At 51.4% G+C, this 19169-nt stretch overlaps 1 protein-coding gene and 2 long non-coding RNA genes across 8 annotated transcripts in view; 2 read left to right on the plus strand and 1 right to left on the minus strand.

Moving 5' to 3' along the window:
• The window catches only part of Myo18b (myosin XVIIIB), a 214287-nt gene that overhangs the window by 99692 nt on the left and 95426 nt on the right, over window positions 1–19169 (minus strand). For both annotated transcript variants that reach the window (XM_076560972.1, XM_076560971.1), the window contains exons 28-33: window positions 18124–18248; window positions 15093–15247; window positions 11491–11614; window positions 10370–10570; window positions 8005–8115; window positions 5460–5564 (exon numbers count right to left, since the gene is read on the minus strand). In XM_076560972.1, the coding sequence (XP_076417087.1) occupies window positions 5460–5564; window positions 8005–8115; window positions 10370–10570; window positions 11491–11614; window positions 15093–15247; window positions 18124–18248 (821 nt within the window). The remainder of the gene's footprint in view (window positions 1–5459; window positions 5565–8004; window positions 8116–10369; window positions 10571–11490; window positions 11615–15092; window positions 15248–18123; window positions 18249–19169) is intronic.
• LOC121825440 (uncharacterized) lies at window positions 8055–8870 on the plus strand. The gene is made up of 2 exons (XR_006067734.2): window positions 8055–8154; window positions 8511–8870. It is a non-coding gene; the product is annotated as an uncharacterized LOC121825440 (long non-coding RNA).
• Window positions 12403–19169, plus strand: part of LOC121825439 (uncharacterized) — a 10783-nt gene continuing 4016 nt past the window's right edge. The window contains exons 1-6 of one of the 5 annotated variants that reach the window (XR_013047782.1): window positions 12673–14223; window positions 14367–14876; window positions 15113–15170; window positions 15296–15407; window positions 17793–18271; window positions 19165–19169. The exon at window positions 19165–19169 is cut by the window's right edge and continues 168 nt beyond it. This is a non-coding gene — a long non-coding RNA (uncharacterized LOC121825439). Of the gene's footprint in view, window positions 14877–15112; window positions 15171–15295; window positions 18272–19159 lie in introns of all 5 variants that reach the window. The other 4 variants (XR_013047781.1, XR_013047780.1, XR_013047778.1 and 1 more) reach the window with 4 other exon arrangements.

A 19169-nucleotide genomic window follows, 5' to 3' on the forward strand; every position in this document is an offset into this window, starting at 1 on the left:
ATTCAAATTTGGATAAATGGGGTGAACGATTTACCAAGGAGTCTGCGTGACTCAGGCTGTTGTGGAAGCGGCACTCAACCCTGTTTGTTTCCCCTTTATCATAAAGGCAAGCTGTTGGGGACAGTTGTGGAAACAAACTCATGAGCACTATTAAATAGGATCCCGAAATACAGTTAGGGATAGATAATATGGCCACTTTATGGCTAGAGAAACTGAGGCTTAGAGAAAAATGTGTTGGGTAAGGTTACAGAGCAAAAGAATTATAGAGAGAGCCTGCCTCTCTATAATTAAGTACCAATTTAGAAAGTACAGTCTAAAAAGATGGTCCACCAGCATGGGTCTCTAGTTAATGGGACCTAGAACTTCTTGCTTTTTGAAAAAATGGTCTCAAGTAGCCAAGGCTGGCCTTGAACTCTTGATCTTCCTCCTTCCAATGTCAAAGTGCTGGAATAACAGATGTGTGTCACCACGCCAAACTTTGGTACTAGAAATTGTAGGCAACAGCCTGTTACTAGATATGAAAATGACAGACTTTCAAATAGCACAGGACAGGCTGAGCTCATTTCAAATCCACTCACGCCATTGGCCAACTACCCAACCCTGGACAAGTCACCTCACTTTCCTCAGTCTTACATCTTTCAGTTATATGAAGCAAACACCATTGATATAAAAAAATAAAGTATATTAGAAAAAACTATAACCGAGTCCTCATGACTAGCCACTAAAAGAATAGAAATACAGTTGATAGTTTCTGATCTAGCAGTTGAACAAAAGGCAACATAAAAACATCAGTTTATCGGAAAAAAAAAAAACAGAAATGGCATGAAATAAAGCCAGGAACCCAAAATTAACAAAACTAAACACAAAATGAAAGAACACAAATAAGTTCAAATAGACTAGCCATTCCAATAAATGTAAATGAGCCAAATTCTCCTATGAGAAGTTTGAGACCGAAATATTGGGTTAAAACAAGCCATCTGTTTAATGGTAATGAGCTAGTCATGCACAATTGTAGAGGTTGATATAAAGGGAGGAAGGGGACCCTGAAGACAGACTGACTAGAAGAACCAAGTACAGCAAAATAAGGCGAAAATCACTCAATAAGGAGAGAAGAGGTCAGACTTCATGCTTGATGATAATAACAGAACCTAGGCCATGTCAAGCATTTATCCTGCACCCCAAAGGGTTAAAAAGCAAACTACTTCAAAATTTCAAAAATTACATATCCAAACTTTAAAAAATCATTGTCTTGAAAACAGATGCACACTGATTTTACAAGGTTAGTTCGATCTTGAATAAACTCTACATAGAAAGAAAATTATAAATCAGTATCATGACTTCAGTTTTTAAAAAACCCTTGAGTCTCACTATCCAAAAGGGCAACTGCTAACAATCTGTTGACTGGGGGAGAGAGATGGGGCATCAGTTAAGAGTGTGCACTGCTCTTCCAGGTGACCCAGCTTCTGTTCCCAGCACCCACATAGTGGCTCACAACCACTTGTAATTCAACTTTGGGGTATCTGGTGCCCTCTTCTGGTTTCCTTGGGTACTGCACTTACATGTACATTCTGACCACAGACAGACAGACAGACACACATCATCATCATCATCATCATCATAATAAATCACAAATAAAAATAAAATAAAATAATCATAAATAAGTAAATAAACCATAAATAAAATTCAGATGGCTAAGTAAATGGATGTGGGAGATGGATCAGAAGACACTGCATTCCTTCATGGGTGAAGCCAGTATGAGGGAGCTCTCCCCGGAACAACAGTGTGTGGTGAGAGTCAGCAGTTGTTTTTTGTCAGTTCTGGAAAACTCCCAGTGGGTGAATATGTATTTAACCAGACAAGAGATACTGATAACACACACACTGGAAATAGTCACATAACTAAACCCTAGAAGCATTCCTGTTAAGACAGAGGGATAAGAAAAGTGCATTTCCTAATATGTCCTTATGCAGCCGAGACCAGAGGCCAGTGAGTAAGTTGGAGGGGAACCAAGAGCAAAAGTGTTCTCATTCTCAAATGGTAAGATCTAAAACAATGGACAGGAGAAATATTACAAAAGCCCCAGCAAGTTTGCTAGATACGAGGCTAATGTCTCCTGGGCCACAGAGGACCAGTTAATAAAAATCAGAACACAGAAACAAGCACTGGTCATAAAGCAGTGGAAACCCAGAGTTTCCTAGAAATGAATCTAATTCAAAGGCGTGTGACCTGTGTGGTTAAGAGAGAAACACTGTAACAAATAGACAGGATGGGGGCTGAGGAGGAGGACACAGTGTTACAATGTTTCAATATGGGACTGTCAGCTGTCTTCAGTCTAACTTGCAAATCAGCCATTCCACTGAATCAAGTTTCCTCGTGGAGTCCTTTTCCTTATTTTATTTTATTTATTTATTGTTATTTTATGTGCATGGGTGTTTTGCCTACATGTATGTCTGTATATCATGTGCATGCTTGGTGCCCACAGAAGCCAGAAGGGGCCTTTGGATACCCTGGAAGTAGAAAGGTAGACAGCTATGAGTCACCGCGTAGGTTATGGGACTAGAATTTTGGTCCTCTGCAAAAGCAGCAAGTGTTCTCCAGCTCTTGAAATCTTTTCCTATTGAGTTTTCTGTGTACAGTACGTGAAGTCCCATGAAGGCCAGGCTAGCCCTCTTTCACTCATCTGCACCCCAACCTGAGTCTTATGGTTCCTGAAGACTCAAGAAGACTAGATTATTTTCAAAGACAAACAAGATGCCCCATGTTCCAGTTTCTTTCCTGCTACAGGTGATAAAAACCATGACCATAACAACTTGGCAGAGGAAGCATATAGATGGCTTACGCTTCCAGGTTAGAGTTCACCATTAAGGGAAGTCAGGAACTTAAGAATTTGGAGCAAAACCATGGAGAAATACTGCTTGCTGACTCACTCAGGCCCATGTTTTGCTAGCTTCTTTCATAAGGTCCAAGACCACCTGCCTAGGGAATGGTGCCACCCACAGTGGGCTGAGCCCCCCCTACATCAATTGACTGTCAAGACAATTCCCCACATGTATGCCCACAGGCCAACCTGATCTGGGTCATCCCTCACATGTGGCTCTTTCCTAAAGGGATTTGAGGGTATGTGGAATTGATGGTTAAAGCTCTCTAGGACACTGTAGTTGATCAAAAGCTAGTCAGTAGGACCAGACTGTGCAGGGACAGAGAGGAGAATGGGACCTGTACACACCCACGGCACAAGGGATGGTAGAAATGAAGTTTAGCCACAGCAGAAAAACATAGGTATTGACTTCATACCACACACCCACGTAAGGTGGATTAGAACCTAATCATAAACATAAAAAGAAGCTTAGAGCTTTAAGACATATGGCGACATACGAGCTGAAATTAAGGAAAGCAGCTTTCAAGTAGAAAAGCCTGAGCCATAAATGTGGTTAATGTGGCTGCATTAAAGACTTTATTAACTGAGGGACGTTATAAACAAGGTAGGGATTAGCCACAGGGCAGAGCTATTGAAACGTGTATTATCAGAAACTGATTAGCATTTATACGCAGATCATGAAATGATTCCCAGAAAATACGGAAGCCAATTGTCATGATCGGATGAGTCATGGAGAGGAAACCGCACAGCTTCCCCAGGGACGAGGGACCTGGGGAAGCTGTGCCACAGCTGTGGGGTGTGGAAAGGCCGGTCCTCAGACAGCAGAGGGGACAGCAAAAGCTGCTGGGATGGCTTGGGGGGGGGCGGACAGTTTGGGGGAAAGTAATTCTACATTTGTACCTCTCCAGGAGCCATTTTATCTCAGCCACACACCCTGGAGACGACGCAACTCCCACGTGTGGTAAGACATGAGTGAGGATCAGGCTGTGGTTTTTGTTTCTGAAGGGGTGGACCACAGGGCACACATGGACAGAAAATAAGGTTTCCTGAGGTCAGAACAGCAGCAAGGCAGTTGGATTCCGGTTGTAGGAAGCCTTGTGGACTGAGCTCAAAACCAGCATGGGAAAAGATATGAAAGAAGCTAACAAAACATGGGCCTGAGTGAGTCAGCAAGGGACAGCATATTAAAGACCTCATGTACCTACATGGGACCAGTGTCAGGCTTTTCTCGGTGGGGAGTTTAAGGAAGAGGCCACCAAGAGGCCTCCAGATGGTTGGGAACCATTTTGTCCCTAATCAGGTGGTCATCCAACATGGTGGTGTGCTTGTCTGTGTGATCCCGTGACTGAACACACACCACCTGTGGTGTTTGCCTGCTTCTCTGTAGGTCTGGCAACGATCACAACGAAAGCATTAACACGATGCTGGCGTCATAGTTAGGATGCAAAGCGGTTCTCGAGGCTCAGGTGCAGAAGGCTCATGCCCTGCTGCTGCTGGTGCAATTCAGATGTGGTCTGGTCCTGGGGATGCTAGCCTCCATCACTGGACCCTTCCTAAATGGGCACCTAGGAGGCAGGGTCTGGTTGGAGGAAGTGGTATTCTGGGGGGAGGGGTGTCCTGGAGGTCATGTCTGCACCCCTTTTTTCCTCCTCTCACAGTCCTGGCTACCCTGTTTGGTGCTCCACTGCTGCATCTCATGTTCCCTCCAAAATATTCTTCCTCAGCACACATGGTCCCAAAACACAGAAGCAAGGGACCTGACGAGCGGTCATGGACTGCAGCTGGGTGCTGGGACTTGGCCTTCTCCCCTGCCGCTAAGCACAGCTGGAGGGGCTCTGAGCTCTTCTGGCTGCTGTGGACAGCTGTGGCTCTCTGGAGGGAGGTGGCGGGGAGTGATGTGTCCAGGGACACTCGGAAAGGTCTGTCGACTTTTCTGATTGGCACACTGGGGCCGGTGCTGAAGGCAGCTCCTGGTGGCCGGCGTGCTCGGCATCCCACAATGTAAGACTGTCCCCGCCACAAGAAGCATCATTTTCAGAATGCCACGGGGATATGCCGAGGACCCCAGGACAGTGTCGGGGTCAGGCCTAAGGAGCTCTGTTGCTCTCCATGCTTAGATCCATTAACAAGCTCACCTAAATGCAGACAGACAGAGACAGCAGAGGTGGAAGAGACATCTGCCTGGCTCCCGGTCTGGCTACTTTCCTGGAAAAATCGTGTCCCTACTAGGTCAGCTGTAGGCATGGTGGCCATCCATAGCCACCCTGTTAGTGCAAGCACTGTCCACCGCTCACTCCCGGCAGCCACTGGAGGTCACACGGCTTCATCTGCCCATCCCAACTCAGGCCACTCTGCTTACTCCTTTGTGTGTTCTAAGAACTCGGCTGGTCACCGGCTCCAGAGATTTTTGATGAGCCAGTGAGCATGGACAGGAAGGATGGGTGGAGAACAATACGCTTTGGGGACACAGGGATGAACAAGGAAGCTCGCCCTGCAGCTGGCTTTCTCATGCACCTGCCCAGCTCATAAAACCGAGGTGGGTTTCGAATTCCCTCGAACGTCCCCATTCTGTGTGCCTTACCTGGTCACACAGGGTTCCAATCAAGCCTTCCAAATCACGCTTCTCATGGAGGGCCACCTGCTTTTCCTCATACTCCTGCTCCAACTGCATCTCCAGCTGACGGAGCTGTGGGCATATGGAACAGAGGTGAGCACCCTTGAATGAGCCCTGGGCAGAGTCCGAGCCAGGATCCTGGGAGGAGGGCACATGGAGCCTGTGGCCATACTCTAAGGAAGGCTGCCTAGTGAGTGAGAGGGGTAAGTCTGAAAGAAAGCATAGGAACCTAAAAACTTGGGACCTGGGCAAGAAAAGGGAGAGCTGACCAGAGTGGGGGACCCCATGCCCTACACTGTAAAGTATGTAGTCATGGACACTGCTTGAATATTTTCTAGCGTTAGCATGCTGTGTATGTGTGTATATGTGCTTATACATGTGTGTACAGGTACATGTTGACCTGTGTGTGCACCAGTGAAGGTCAGAATTTGATGTTTGGTATTTTCTTTTATCATTCCATTCTCTACATTATACTTTTGAGACATGGTCTCTCACTGAATCTTGGGCCTGCCCATTGACTGGACTGACTGGGCTTGTGTCTTTCCCCCAGAGCTGAAGTCAAGGAGGCTCCACTCACACCCAGCTTTGTCCAGTGGGCAGGGGAGATCTGAACTCAGGTCCTCACGCAGGTCCAGCACACACTACCCACTGAGCCATCTCCGCGCCCCCATCACTCTGAATGCTGAAGGCTGTGTAGCACATGGCAGCCAACCTGCTAAGATGCACATCTGTCTCCCTGGCTTTCTATCATGACGAGGCTGAAAAGTACAGCAGCCCAGCTACACGTGAGAGTATCTGGTATTACGGACTGTGTGAGTTCCCTCCAGTCTCTAGTGGGATGGGGTTTAGAAGGGGCCGTTTGGTAGGGTTGGGGTCAGAGGAGGCTATGAGGGTGGCACCCCCCAACAGGATCAGAAAATCCAAATCAACCTCTCTTCCCCTTCTCCTTGTCTCCCCTTGACTCCCACATCAGGATACAATGAGAGGTGGCCATCCAGAAGATGGCCTTCCCCAGACCCTCTCACGCCAGCATTTTATTCTTAGACAACCCCCGGGTCCCAGATCAGTGCTCAGTGAACACCCTCAAGGCAGCCCCAGGCTACACTGTTTTCCTCCAACAGCCCCAACTAAGAAATCTGACTGATAACACTTCATTCAATTTGCAACTCATTCAGATTTCTCAGCTATGACCCAACACACAGGGCATCCCTTACTTGAATACCCCAGCGGAAGCGGGCTGGCTCTCCATGAGTCTTGCTCACAGGGGCAACCCCAAACCCCTTCATCCTCCACTTGTTCTGGGAGGCCCTCTGTGGTCCACGTCACGGACCAGCAGTCAAGCACTCCTGAGAGGAGCTGGTGTCCCTTCTGCCACCAAACACCCACAGCATCCCCTGGGGTCACTAACTGTTTCCTGTGGTGGCAAGAGACACCGAGGAGGGCTGCCAGGCAAAGGGAAGCCATTATCAGTGTCTGTCATGAGGAGAGAAAAGTCTCCATCTGCTCTCAACGATCTGTCCATGAAAAGCTGAGATAGACATGCAGTCAGTCAGTCTGGGTCAGCAAGATGGCTCAGCAGGTAGAGGTGTTGACCTGAGTTCAACCCCAGGACCCACATGGAGAGAAAACTGGCTCTCACGTGTTGTCCTGTGACTTCCACACATGTGCCATGGCATGCATGTCTACACACACACACACACACACACACACACACACACACACACACACACAAATAAATAAATAACATAAGTTTAAAAGACCCATAAGAAACATACTGCCATGTTTCTAAAAGATAAGAGTGAAAAATTACTCAGAAAAATACCCCCCCATCATAAAATATCCGTATCAAGCACATCCTGGTGACGTGTGAAGAGTGTTGCCCTGTGGTCCCCAAGTGTGATGAAGGAGGGGAGGAGGAGGGAAATGGTCCTCAAACTCCCCTAACCACGGGCCCTGCTGAAGGAAGGAAATGAAAACTGGCAAAATGTCCATCAACAGGGACACGGAGTAGGAGAGGACACTGATGGCCAGCTGCTGCTAAAATGTGAAGGCTGACACGGACTGATGGGTGCCGAGTGGGTGGAGACAGGGCGGCTGCCTTCAGGGAAAGGCTGTCTCCGTCATCGTGTGTGTGCACTGGGGATGGTGAAGGAGATGATGGACTGACGGGGACAGCAGCGACCCCGGCTCTCAGGTGCAGGATGCTGAGGATCATGAGCAGAAATGCGGGTCAGATGGAGGGACACAGGGTAGCCCCCCTAGAGAATCCCAAACGCCGCTCCCTATGCCCACAGCTTCTCTACCCACAGCCTGTCATGTGGCGGAGGTTGTGCTGTGCTTGAAATTCTAGAAGCTTCTGTGATTGTGCTTTATGACGTTGGGCCCAGACCCTTGAAATCCCTCAGGGAACGAAGGTCTCCGTGGGTCACGGAAAGAGCGTGCTGGCAGGCCCCAGGGCCCAGCATCCTCCCCAGTGGGACCTCGGGGCACATGGTGCCTGCAACTCACGCACCCGCTTCTGGCAGGACTGACGCACATCCTCCATCTCTTCCTCCTGGTCCTCTCGGTCCTTCTGATGCATCTGCTTCATCCTTTCAATCTCCAACTCAAACCGCTGGCGAAGCTGGGGCCACAAGACAGGATAGAGCAGGAAGGTCCACACGTGCATCCCCAACCCTCCACACACCCCCCCATGGCACCTCCATCCTCAGCCCTCCACACAAGCAAGGATGGAGCATGAAGGTTCACACCCACATCCCCAGCCTTCCACACCACCCTTGACACGCCTGTCCACAGCCCTCCACACCACCCTTGGCCTTCCTCTCTAATATGTGCCTCAGAGTGAAGTCACCTCCCTCCTACCCTGAAATGTCAAAAAGAAGCAGCCGAACACCCAGCACTGCCTCTGCCCCTTCCCGTGGTGACACTCGTCCATCACCTTCTCCCACTAGGTTTAGGTGCAGCCTCGGAATCCTTTGTGATGTCCTCCGAGGGACCTAAAGTTCTTCTGTTTTACAGGTTTGCAACTGTTGTCTCTAATGTGGAGACACAGTCAGGAAACAGAAGAACGAACCTGGACTCCTAAACTGTTGGGGACATGAAGGCGCTAACAGACAATGTGGCCAGAGCCCTTGGCACAGCCTGATTAAATTAGCCAAGATGGCAGCTCCTTCCCCCAACATTGATGGAGGTTATGGGAGGATGATCCCAGCCGAGGGGCGGTGTGAGGAAATATAATATTTCTTTTTCATTTTTTCCAGCCTCTTGGGCACTCCTGACATCCGCAATGCCATTTATGTCAAGCTTATATGAGTTAACATAAAACTCCCAGGGAAAAGTGCCTTATTGAGATCAATAAATATCTGCCTGGCCTCTGTGGGGATGTGTGCTGTGCAAGGGTCCAGGGCTACTGTAGCATCCATCCGGCCTCTCTTCCCCTCCCATTTAAGTTCAGGTTGGAGAGCCAGGAAGGTGTGCCCTTAAGGTAACAGTTCCTGTTTCTACTTGTAATCCTCAGTGGTGCTGGGAAGAATCTTCAAGAAATGATAACAGGATTTTCACAAATGCCTGCTGGCTTGTTTAAGTGCTTGCAGACACTCCCTGGGGCTGTCACACGGTGCTCTGCCAGCCTCAGCAGTCCGTCCCACCTGCGTGAACTGCTGCGATCTCACCAATTGGACCTGGGGCTTGAGGATCGGCAAGGTTCCCGTCAAAGAAGGGAACCATCTAGAAACAAACCCCAGGGCTTGCCTGAGATTCTGTGGACGATGAGATGACTCAGAAGCTCATCTGAGTTGCTACTCCTTGGGTGTCACATGACTCTGTGGCCTCTGGGCCTTTGCAGGAGCAGTCTACCTTGCCTGGAACCCTTGTTCAGCCGGATCCTGACTGAGCTTTCAGCTTTCACTTCCTCCAGTGAGACTGTCTCCCTCTGCCCTTCCCAAGACTGGATCAACATGCTCAAGGTGTATTTGATCCCAGCAGGACTCTGAGCTTTGGGGAGGCAGAGAACACCAGATTCCAGATTTGCTCCTCCATCTGTGAGCTGTCTGATGCAGAGGAAGTGTTTAATAACACGACCAGCTAAGGAAAGCTTGATGGTCACTCATGAGCCTCCGAGGCCCTCCAGACCCTGACCCTTCACTTCTCACACCTGTGTCTCCCACCTGTGAGGCTGAGCAAGACACAATGGATGGCACCCTGGCTTCAGTGGGAATGCATAGAGTCCATCTGCTCTAGCCACTCATGTCGCCCAGCACGTGTTCCCACAGTGGGCAGGGTTTAAACAGAATTGTCCATTACAACAACCCTCCAAGAGAAATTTAGAGCTAAGCACTGGAACCTCCCTCCCCTTGAAAAACCGGGTGGCTCTTACCCCAGCGACGGAACAACACATGTTCCCGCACTCCCGGTATCTCTCTGCAACCCAGGAATTCTAGGGCTGACACTATTGAGTAAGGACGTGGGTCTTGTGTATCCCTGTCCCCATCTCTCCTCGGTGTCCATTTTTGCATGGTGGATTATTGGGGGGTGGGGTGGGAACAGGGTCTGGTATTATATCCCACAATGACCTCAAACTCTCTATGTAGCCCAGGCTGGCTTGGAATTATTCACAGTGGACCTTCTGTCTCAGTCTCCGAGAGTGTGGGGACAAGTGTTAGCCACCACACCAGCCCTTAGCATCTACTTTAGTGTGTGCTTTTCTGGCTCACATCACTGTATTTAGATTTTTTTCTGTTGCTACACATGTGTCTCCTAACTGCCTCAAGCACCATGGCTGGGCATGTACCTAGAAACCGGTTGTTTTCCTGAGGACATTCTGTGGGAGGACCCAGCCCAGGGCAGAGCATCTCCCGAGACAGGGAGGGTCTCTTTACCTGCTCCAGCTGCTTAATGGTGTTTTCCTGCTGGCTCTGAACCTTCTCTTGTTCAAGGGCATTGGACTCCAGCTCCCAGACCCTCTCTTTCAGGCTGGCCACACCTTGTTCCCCGACAGAGGCGCAGCCCAGCAGCTCCTGCTTCTGGCCCTGTAACTTCTCCACCTCCTGTTTCAGCTTCGAGGCTTCCTGCTCCTTTTGCTACAAGGAAAGGGGCGGAGGGATGGAGTCACATGGCCACAGTCCTCTCTCGGGAGGACTCCACCCTCTGCATACAAGCCTGGCTGTATCCCAGGCTCAGCACCATTAGACAGGGTCTCCCCATGGAGCACAGGCTGATCTCAACCTCAGGATCCTCCTGCCTCAGTTTCCCCAGTGCTGAGACGACAAGCTTGTACTATCACTTGGGTCCCCACTTTGCCCTCCTCCACTCTTGGTCCCTCACAGTGTCCCTGGGGACACCAGCTGTGCTTTGAGAAGGCTCCAAAGGACACTGGTGGATGGAGGGAGAGGAGCTTTCCTGCAGCTGGATCTCACTGCATGTAAGGAAAGTGTTTGTTTTGTTGAAAAAGAAAGCCAGGCACCGTGTTAACCCTCAAGGAGGCAGAGGGCCCAGAAGTGACCCGTCCAATAAGGAAGCTGGGTCCCAGGGCAAAGTCTGCAGGGTCTCTCATGAAGAGGATGCATGGCTGGCTGGAGAGTGCATGGGTCATCTGAGGGGTCAAAAGGAGCCACTGAAGGATAAGGAGCAGCTGAAGGATAAGGAGCAGCTGAAGGATAAGGAGCAGCTGATATCACAAACTCCCTCTGTATCGGAGACTGCTTGGGGCCAGTCGTGGCTCCTGGACCAGGTCGTGACTGACTCCATTTTATTTTCTGCTGAGTCCCTGGGACCTCCCAGGTAGCACCTGGGACCCTGTGCCTATGGCTGGAGCACAGTGCTGTGGAGGATTATCTTCTGATAACCTTTGTGGGCATCATGAGGACACGCTGGCAACAGTGGTGCCAGCTGTCTGGTGGACCATGGCACCCACTCAGGGGCTCTCTTCCACTGTCCGCTGCAGCAGGTGCGTGCTGGGGATTCTAGGGAGTCCGGACAGCCGTGGGTCCCCCCTGTTTACCTCCAGCTGCTGCTGTAGCTGGCCCAGCTCCCAGCGCACGCCGCTGTTCTCCTGGTTCACTTTCTCCCTGAGGGTCTTCTCGAACATCAACTCTCCCAGTGCCTGGGCCAACTGCAAGTCAAACCTGCTCAAGGCAGAATGGGTACATCAGGGGACTGTGGTAGGGGAAACTGAGGCAGGGTCAGGTGTGAACAGAGTTATGAGTGTGCTGAGAAGTGGGGAATGAGAAGTGGGCAATGAATGGGGTTTTCTTGTGTGAGGTTGTTGTTGGGGTGGGGGGTGGGGGGACCTGGAACATCATGGAGGGAGTTTCAGGTTTCTAGAGGATTTCCATCCAAATACTGATAAAAACAGAGAGACAAAAAATTTAAAGTATATTTAAATATAGAGTAAATTAAATAATACATGTTTATAATAAAGAAGATGGATATTAGAAAAGAAGAGGGCGAGAGGGGAGACAAAGGAGGAGAAACAGCGGAGAGAGAGGGAGAGAGGGAGAGAGAAATAGGAGAGAGAGATATATAGGAGAGAGGAGGGAGACAAAGAGAGAGAAGGAGAGAGATAGAGTTACAGGAAAGAGGAAGGAGAGAAAGAGAGGGAAAGGAGAGATAGGAAAGAGAAAGGAGAGAGAGGAGAGAGAGAGAGAGAGAGAGAGAGAGAGAGAGAGAGAGAGAGAGAGAGAGAGAGAGAGAGAGAGAGAGAGAGAGAAGCTAACCCACGCCATTGGACACCCCTTTCCTCTCCAGGCCGGGTTTGCATGTGAACGTCCCTGGCCAGTGTAGACGCCCATGACTCTATTTTCTGTTCCATGACACAGGGGCCAGCACCGGCTGCAGATGGTGTGCCAGGCCCTCACAAGCCTCCTGTCCCTGAGGGGTGCCCTAGCAGCAGCAAACAGGAGGTGGTCTGCAGGTCAGAAGAGGAAGGAAGGGCCTCCTCCCCTCCTCAGAGGTGACCACCACGGGGCTGCCTTCCTGGCCCTTCACACTGGCTCACTGGTCCCGGCTTTCCACCTCATCAGCAGCGGTGAGCCCCCCTCCAGAGAGCTTTGCCAGGCCACAGCGAGGGGTGACTGAACCACACACAGGAAGCCCTGCTGCTCCAACAATCCTGGACTGTGGCCGTTTAGTGACAAGAAGGACTCCCTGTATAAGATCCTCACACCAGATGTCATTCATAGCCCCAGGCTCCCAAGAAAGCCAATCAGAGCTCTCTTTAGAGAGCCCTCCTGCTGGAACAGCCCAGAAGCTTTCTGATTGGCTGTCGGTGACATCATTTCGGAGGCTCGGTCTGCTGCCCCTGAATCTAGGGGGATGGTGGTGATCAGGTGGTTCCAGTGTCCTGGGCCTTGGGCTGGGCTCTCTGCCGTCTTTAAGACAACATGGCAAGTGGGTCGTGGGGGGCTTCAGAAGGATGAGGAGCAGCCAGATGAAGAAGGAACAGAAGTTTGAAGAGGTGTGGTGGTTGAGCCCCAAATCCCACGGTGGCGGAAGTGAGCTTGGGCCCAGCTTCCCCAGCCTCATAGCCAATCTACCTGTCCATGCCCTGGGGCAGGTGAGGCAAGACAGCAGAGGACAGAGTGACCAGTGTTCCGGAGGAGTTCTTGTCTTAACCAGACACCTGATGCCAAAGAAAGGCTCCGATAGACCCCGACTTCTAGAACACACACACACACACACACACACACACACACACACACACACACACACACTTCACTCCACGCAGCACGGGCCTGCTCAGACCCCAATCTCCGGCAGTACAGGGTCAGTAACCCGACACACGGCTCACTCCCAGAGCTCCATCAGCTCGTGGAATGAAGCTTTATGACCCGTGCATGGGGGTATCCATGGCAACAAGGCTCCAGCACCAGATGGAACCATTCTGGACCACTTGAACGCAGGAGCCAAGACGGGGATGGAGCTGTGAATGATGGAGGCAGCTGGGCCTGAGGTTGAGACAACCCTGGAGAGGCACACAGGAATGCCTCTGGCTTCTGGAACTTTCTATCACTAGAGGTGTTCGGTCAAAATGCTCACTGAACCGAGACTTCAGCCAGCCTGTGGGCTCCCTATAAAGTGCTCATCTACCCGCACGCCCCATCTGTGTTAGCAGCACTTAAGCATCAAACCCCACTTCTAAGACAAAGCTGATAGTGGACCCCACAGGCAGGCTAGTTCAGAGAGAAGCAGAAAGGCCAAGATGAGGGATGAGGCCCTTCCCAGGGCGCATCACGCAAGTCCCCGAGGTGAGGGAATCCATAAGCCAAGTGCCCCAAGCCAGTGCCCCTCTGTCAGAGAGACCAAGAAGCTGTCAACTAGGAAAAACCCGGAGCTGTGGGTGTGTTTGGCGCTCAGCTTATAGCTGCAGCCTGTCAGGGCCGTTCTCCAGTGGCCTGTGGCTATCTCGGAGGCCTCGAAGATACCAGTAATTCTGTGGCTCAGAGAGGTGCTTGGCATTGGACAAGGTCAGGTAGCAAGTGGTTGATGGGAAGTGGGGCCGTTTTCCCTGTGCTAGAGTGAGGGCTTGCCCGTGTGCCCAGGTGGGTGTGGAAAAGAGAAGAGAACAAAGAATCGGTGAGGAGAGGCCAGCCTTCCTTTGGGGAGTGTGTTGAAGCTGTGCAGAAGGTCATTTTTGGATGAAGATGCCACCCCAGGGAGCTCCAGATAATCGCAAGCAGGAGGCAAGCGTGGAGCTGGGTGTGGTGGCTCACACTTTAGTCCCAGCACTCCAGAGGTGGGTCTCTGAGTTCGAGGCCAGCCTGGTCTACTGAGCAATTTTCAAGGGAAGGGGGGGAGGGAGAATATGAGGAAGAGGAGATGGAGAGCAAGCAGAGAGTTCAGAATCCACAGTACCATGGTATGTGACCCTGCCTGCAGCCTCGTGGAAACCACGCTGCTCAGCAAAGCCAAAGCCGGCTCGTCTGGGAACACAAGTCAATATTTCGTCATGCCTGTCCTCACAGAGGCAGCATTCCATCCACTCGCAGCCTAGGGACTCACTACTGTGGGGGCAGGCCCTCCTGAACCCCTTTACCCTCACCAGGAGAGAGTCCCAGACCAGACACGGCCCAGCTCAAGGATGGAGAGCCGCAGCTGCTGGAGGGTGTGCCCTGGCTCCTCTATTGCCTAACTACGCCAGCATTTGCACAGGAAAGAGCATGTCGTAGAGATCTCTGCACAAGCGAGAGACCTCACACCAATCTACAGATGGGCATCTGGGGCCCAGAGGCATTGAATGCCCAGCTCAAACACCCACGGCTAGAAAGAGAAACAGACATGAATTGATATGGTCTCCTGAGAGGCACGGACTCTCGCCCATCACGCTAGCTCACCCTCACTCTCCACAACAAACCCCTTGATGAGAGGAGATGCTGGAGCCCAGAGAGGGTAAGTAATTTCCCCAAGGTCACAGAGCCATCGGGAACAAGGCAGGCGGGGTTAACAGTTCCAGGCTGGAGTCTTGAGAACCTGACAGGAATTCCACGTGGAGGTGGGAAGGAGGGTCTGCACTCAGTGCTCAGGGATGCCGGACAGAAGTGGGGTGGCTTTGGAAGAGCACCCAGAGACCTCAGTGTACCCCCTCCCTGGTGGGACATGACTCACTTCTTCTGCCTCTTCTCCAGCTCATGGTTCCTGCTCTGCTGGTTCTCCAGCAGCACCCGGGTGTCGTCCAGGTCCCAGGTGAGGTGGTGGCACTTCCTCTTCAGTTGGTGGGCTGTCTTCTTGGCCTCTTCGTAAGCGCTCTGCAGCTCCCCGAGCTGTGGAAAGAAGGGAGTCAGAGGCTCACAGGCACCTCCATTTCCAAGGTCAGCGTCATGTAAGGAAATGGACGCTGGGAGAGAGAGGACCTCCGAGGAGTTCCTGCCAGCTCCAGGAAGCTGCTTCCCGGAGCTCCACTTTGCCTGGAGGACACACGGGGTGAGTCCTTCAGACCCTTGGTGATCTCTCTGGCTTTACCTCAGCCAAGCTCCTGCCCCTCACCTGGAATTCATTTTGCCCTGCCCTGCCCGGACTTGACACATTGACCAGCGGGTGATTGATGGATCTGTCATCCTGGGAGACGGCTGAGGATTAGCTACAGAGTCACCAAGAGGGCACTCCCAGGCAATCCAATCGGAGCAGGCACCCTCGAGGTGGCCCCACGGGAGCGGGCACTGCAGGGTCCCTGGCGCGGGCACCGCAGGGTCCCTGGCGCGGGCTGAAGCCCACAGCTTTATTTGGGGCCTTGAACAAACAGGAGCCGCGGAGCCGCCTGCATCTTCCGAGAACGCGGCTCCCCCCACGGTGTCCTAGTTTAGATCTGGGGAGGAGTGGGACTCGGCACACACGCTTTGAAGAAGTGGCCTCATTAAAAGGCTTGCTTTAAATAAGCAAAACTCCGAGTTAATGAGGCCTGTAATTCTAAATTCCGTATTTGAAGGCAAATGGGATGTTTTCTTACGTTCCGCTGCTCGGAGAAGGTCGCAGGTTTATGACTTTTTAATGTCGTGTGAATATCCCCCCCTTCCTTGGGGAGAGCGACCCGGCTTTGTAATTTGTTGTTACAGACCCAGGCTGAACCCTTCTTTGCCGCTCTGTGCGGGGACGCCCAGGGTGTGTCTCTTATGTGTCACACTGCTGTGTCCATCTCGGAAGTGACGGTTAAAACCTCCACCAGCAACACCCTGGCGGGGGGTGGGGGTGGGGTCACCGTACCTCTCTTCCACAGAGATCGTCCCTCGACCCCCTCTGTCGTGAGATATCACAGTTTATTTTCCTCTCACTTTGAAAATATAGTAGCAGGACCAGCCAATAGAAGCCTCTGCCCTGTGGCTCTTACGGAGAATGGGAGAGACCAAGAAGTAGATTCCTCTACACGGCAAGGGTGTAGCCCCGACTCAGGGGGCAAGGCCCAGGGACTCCTACCTTAGGCTGTGTTAGCCCAGGCTTTGGAGGGAGGGGTGTGTGAGGTCTTAAGCTAGGGTGAGGATATGCAGACAGAAGAAAAGCTCCATCCTCTGAGCTGCTGAAGCTGCATCGCATGCAAAGGCCCTGGGCTGAGGGAGAATTGGGCATTTGGGGAGGAGGAGGAAATCGGCGTGGCTCTGGGATGGGCTCTTGAGGCTCAGATCTTCCAAATTCATCCTCCTAACAATTTGGAAGGGATTATCTGATCCTTTCAGACAGAGCTTCGTGTGGCTCAGGCTTGTCCTTGAACTTGCTGAGAAGCCAAAGCTGGCCTCAAATGCTTGATCCTCCTGTTTCTATCTCAGGTACGAGGGTCACAGGCATGAGCTGCTGCACCTGGTTCAGGGTGGTAATTTGAAACTGACCGTGGGAGTGTTTATGCCACAGAAATTTGGCCGATAAGGTGCACTGTGGGAATCTGTGCCATTTGCCTTCACCCCAGAGAGCTAGCCAGAGAGCAAGTAGCAAGTCAAGAGGCAGGGTGGTCGCAGTGAACATCCAGACAGGAGGAGAGAAGATGCTATGACATTGCTAACAATGAGCTATGCCACCAGGAAAGAAACGGAAGTTCGGCCTGGTGGTGCAGGCCAGTCATCCCAGCTGGCTGGGGAAGGAAGATCACAAGTTCAAGGCCACCCTGGATAACACAGCAAGAGGCTGTCTCGAAAACAGTGAAGAGGAAGCCAGTGATATACGGCTTCATGGCCGAGTGCTTGCCTGGTACAAAGGACAAGGTGGTGTTCAATGTCCAGTGCTAAGAAACAAAGGGGGTGGGGCGGGGGCACTCCAGGAGGGTAGATATGCAGGTGACACAAAGACAGAGTGGAAAAGGTAGACACCGGCATCACGGTGGCCTTGCCAAAAGTGAGGGCAGTCACCAGATCCCGACCTCTCTGCAAGGAGCGATGTGTGAATAGACAGACAGACCCAGGTGATGGACCTTGGGTTCGGCTCCTCAAAAACAGAGAGAAGGAGAAGAGGAATGGGACCCCCAGCCTGTGGTAGGGAAGTCTGAAGCCATGGATTGAGGGAGAAAACAGTTGTCCAAGAACCCAGGCCTCTTCCGAGTATATTTCTGACAGGGATCCCTCTGTGGTGGTTTGGATGAAAACGGCCCCCATAGGCTCAGAGGGAGTGGCACTATTAGGACGTGTGGCCTTGTTGAAGGAAGTGTGTCACTGGGGTGAACAGGGGGGGGGCGGTTCAAAAGCCCAGGCCAGGCCCAGTCTCCCTCTTCCTGGGGATCATGATGTGGCTCTCAGCTACCTCTCCAGCACCACGCTCCCCACCATGCTGATAATGGACGAAGCCTCTGAAACTGTAAACAAGCCCTCGGTTAAATGCTTTCTATTACAGGAGCTGCCTTGGTCATGGTGTCTCTCCACAGCCATTGAACTGTGACTGAGACAGTGGAGCAGTTCTGAGAACATGCTGTGGTTGAGTTTACAGAGCAGGACCCAAGGCCCAGACGCCGGTGATTTCCGCTCGAGCCAGAGCTCTGACGCGGACCTAGATTCAAGGCCCGTGGGCACCCTTCCCTCAGAGCACACGCCCTGTGTCCCACGGGGACAGCATTTATTCCAATAGTAGAGCTCAGGACGGGACAACACAGTGGCCTCTCACCGAGGAGGGGAGAAGGCACCAGCTCCCAGGGCCTCAGGGGCCCCGACCCTCCACCATCTCTCACCTTCTGCTCCAGCTCCGTCCGGGCCTTCATCTCCGAGTCCAGTCTCTCCTCACACTGCTGAAGGCGCTTGCGCAGGAAGTCATTCTCCATCTGAGCACAGTCCAGGCGCATCTGCCACTCATCCGCTGCGTCACAGGGTCGAAGGCTGGTGAGTGAGGCGGCAGATGTGGGCTTCCCCTCACTCCTTAGCCCTGTGCTCGCCACTTCACAAAGCTCGTGGCCCCTGAGCCTCAGCCTTGGCTTCAGGGTAAGAACTGAAGTCCAAGTTAAAGAAAAGGCCAAAACTCCCTCCAGGCAGCCTGCCCTGGCCACATCCAGCTGTCTAGAGTGTTGACTTCACAGCTGTAAGGTCAAGTCCCTTTCACTCTATAGGGTACCCAGGTGTTTCTCCCATAATCTGTAAGGCAGGCAGCTCTCTAGTCATTAGTGTTTCCCCCAACATCATCTAGAAGTTTTTCAGACAGAGGGAAGGGACATTTTCCAGCTACCAATGGACCCAGCAGAATCACGGGGTAATGAAAACCATGCTCCTGGCCACAGGCTGGGTGGCAAACTGTTAGCATTGATCTCGGGTTGAGTTACTAGACAAATGAATGGGTAATCATTCAATAAACTTGGATATAAGGTGCCCTGAGAGATGTTATGTATACTAAATCCCTTGATTTGGTTAAAAAAAATCATGCATTGGTTGAATTGAAATTGTTTGGCTGAATTAGGGGTTACAATGTCTTATGTTTTGATAATCAAACAAGAGAATAATGGTCCTTCATTTAATGGAGCTGGGGAAACATCCTTAAGAAGTAGTCATTCCACTTCTTTATTGTCTATGTACCTTTCCACCCATCTACATCCATCCATTACCCATCGACCTGTCTATCCATCCACCATCCATTCATCCATTAGCTCATCCATCCATCCATCACTCATCCATCTACTGACTCATCCATTTACCTACCCATCTGTCAGTCCACATATCCATCTATCAGTCCATCTCTCCATCCACAGAACTCTCATTCCATGCACTGCTTTTTACCAGTACAGGAGAT

The sequence above is a fragment of the Peromyscus maniculatus genome, chromosome 23 (assembly GCF_049852395.1).
Source record: "Peromyscus maniculatus bairdii isolate BWxNUB_F1_BW_parent chromosome 23, HU_Pman_BW_mat_3.1, whole genome shotgun sequence".
In the NCBI taxonomy this organism is placed as follows: domain Eukaryota; kingdom Metazoa; phylum Chordata; class Mammalia; order Rodentia; family Cricetidae; genus Peromyscus; species Peromyscus maniculatus.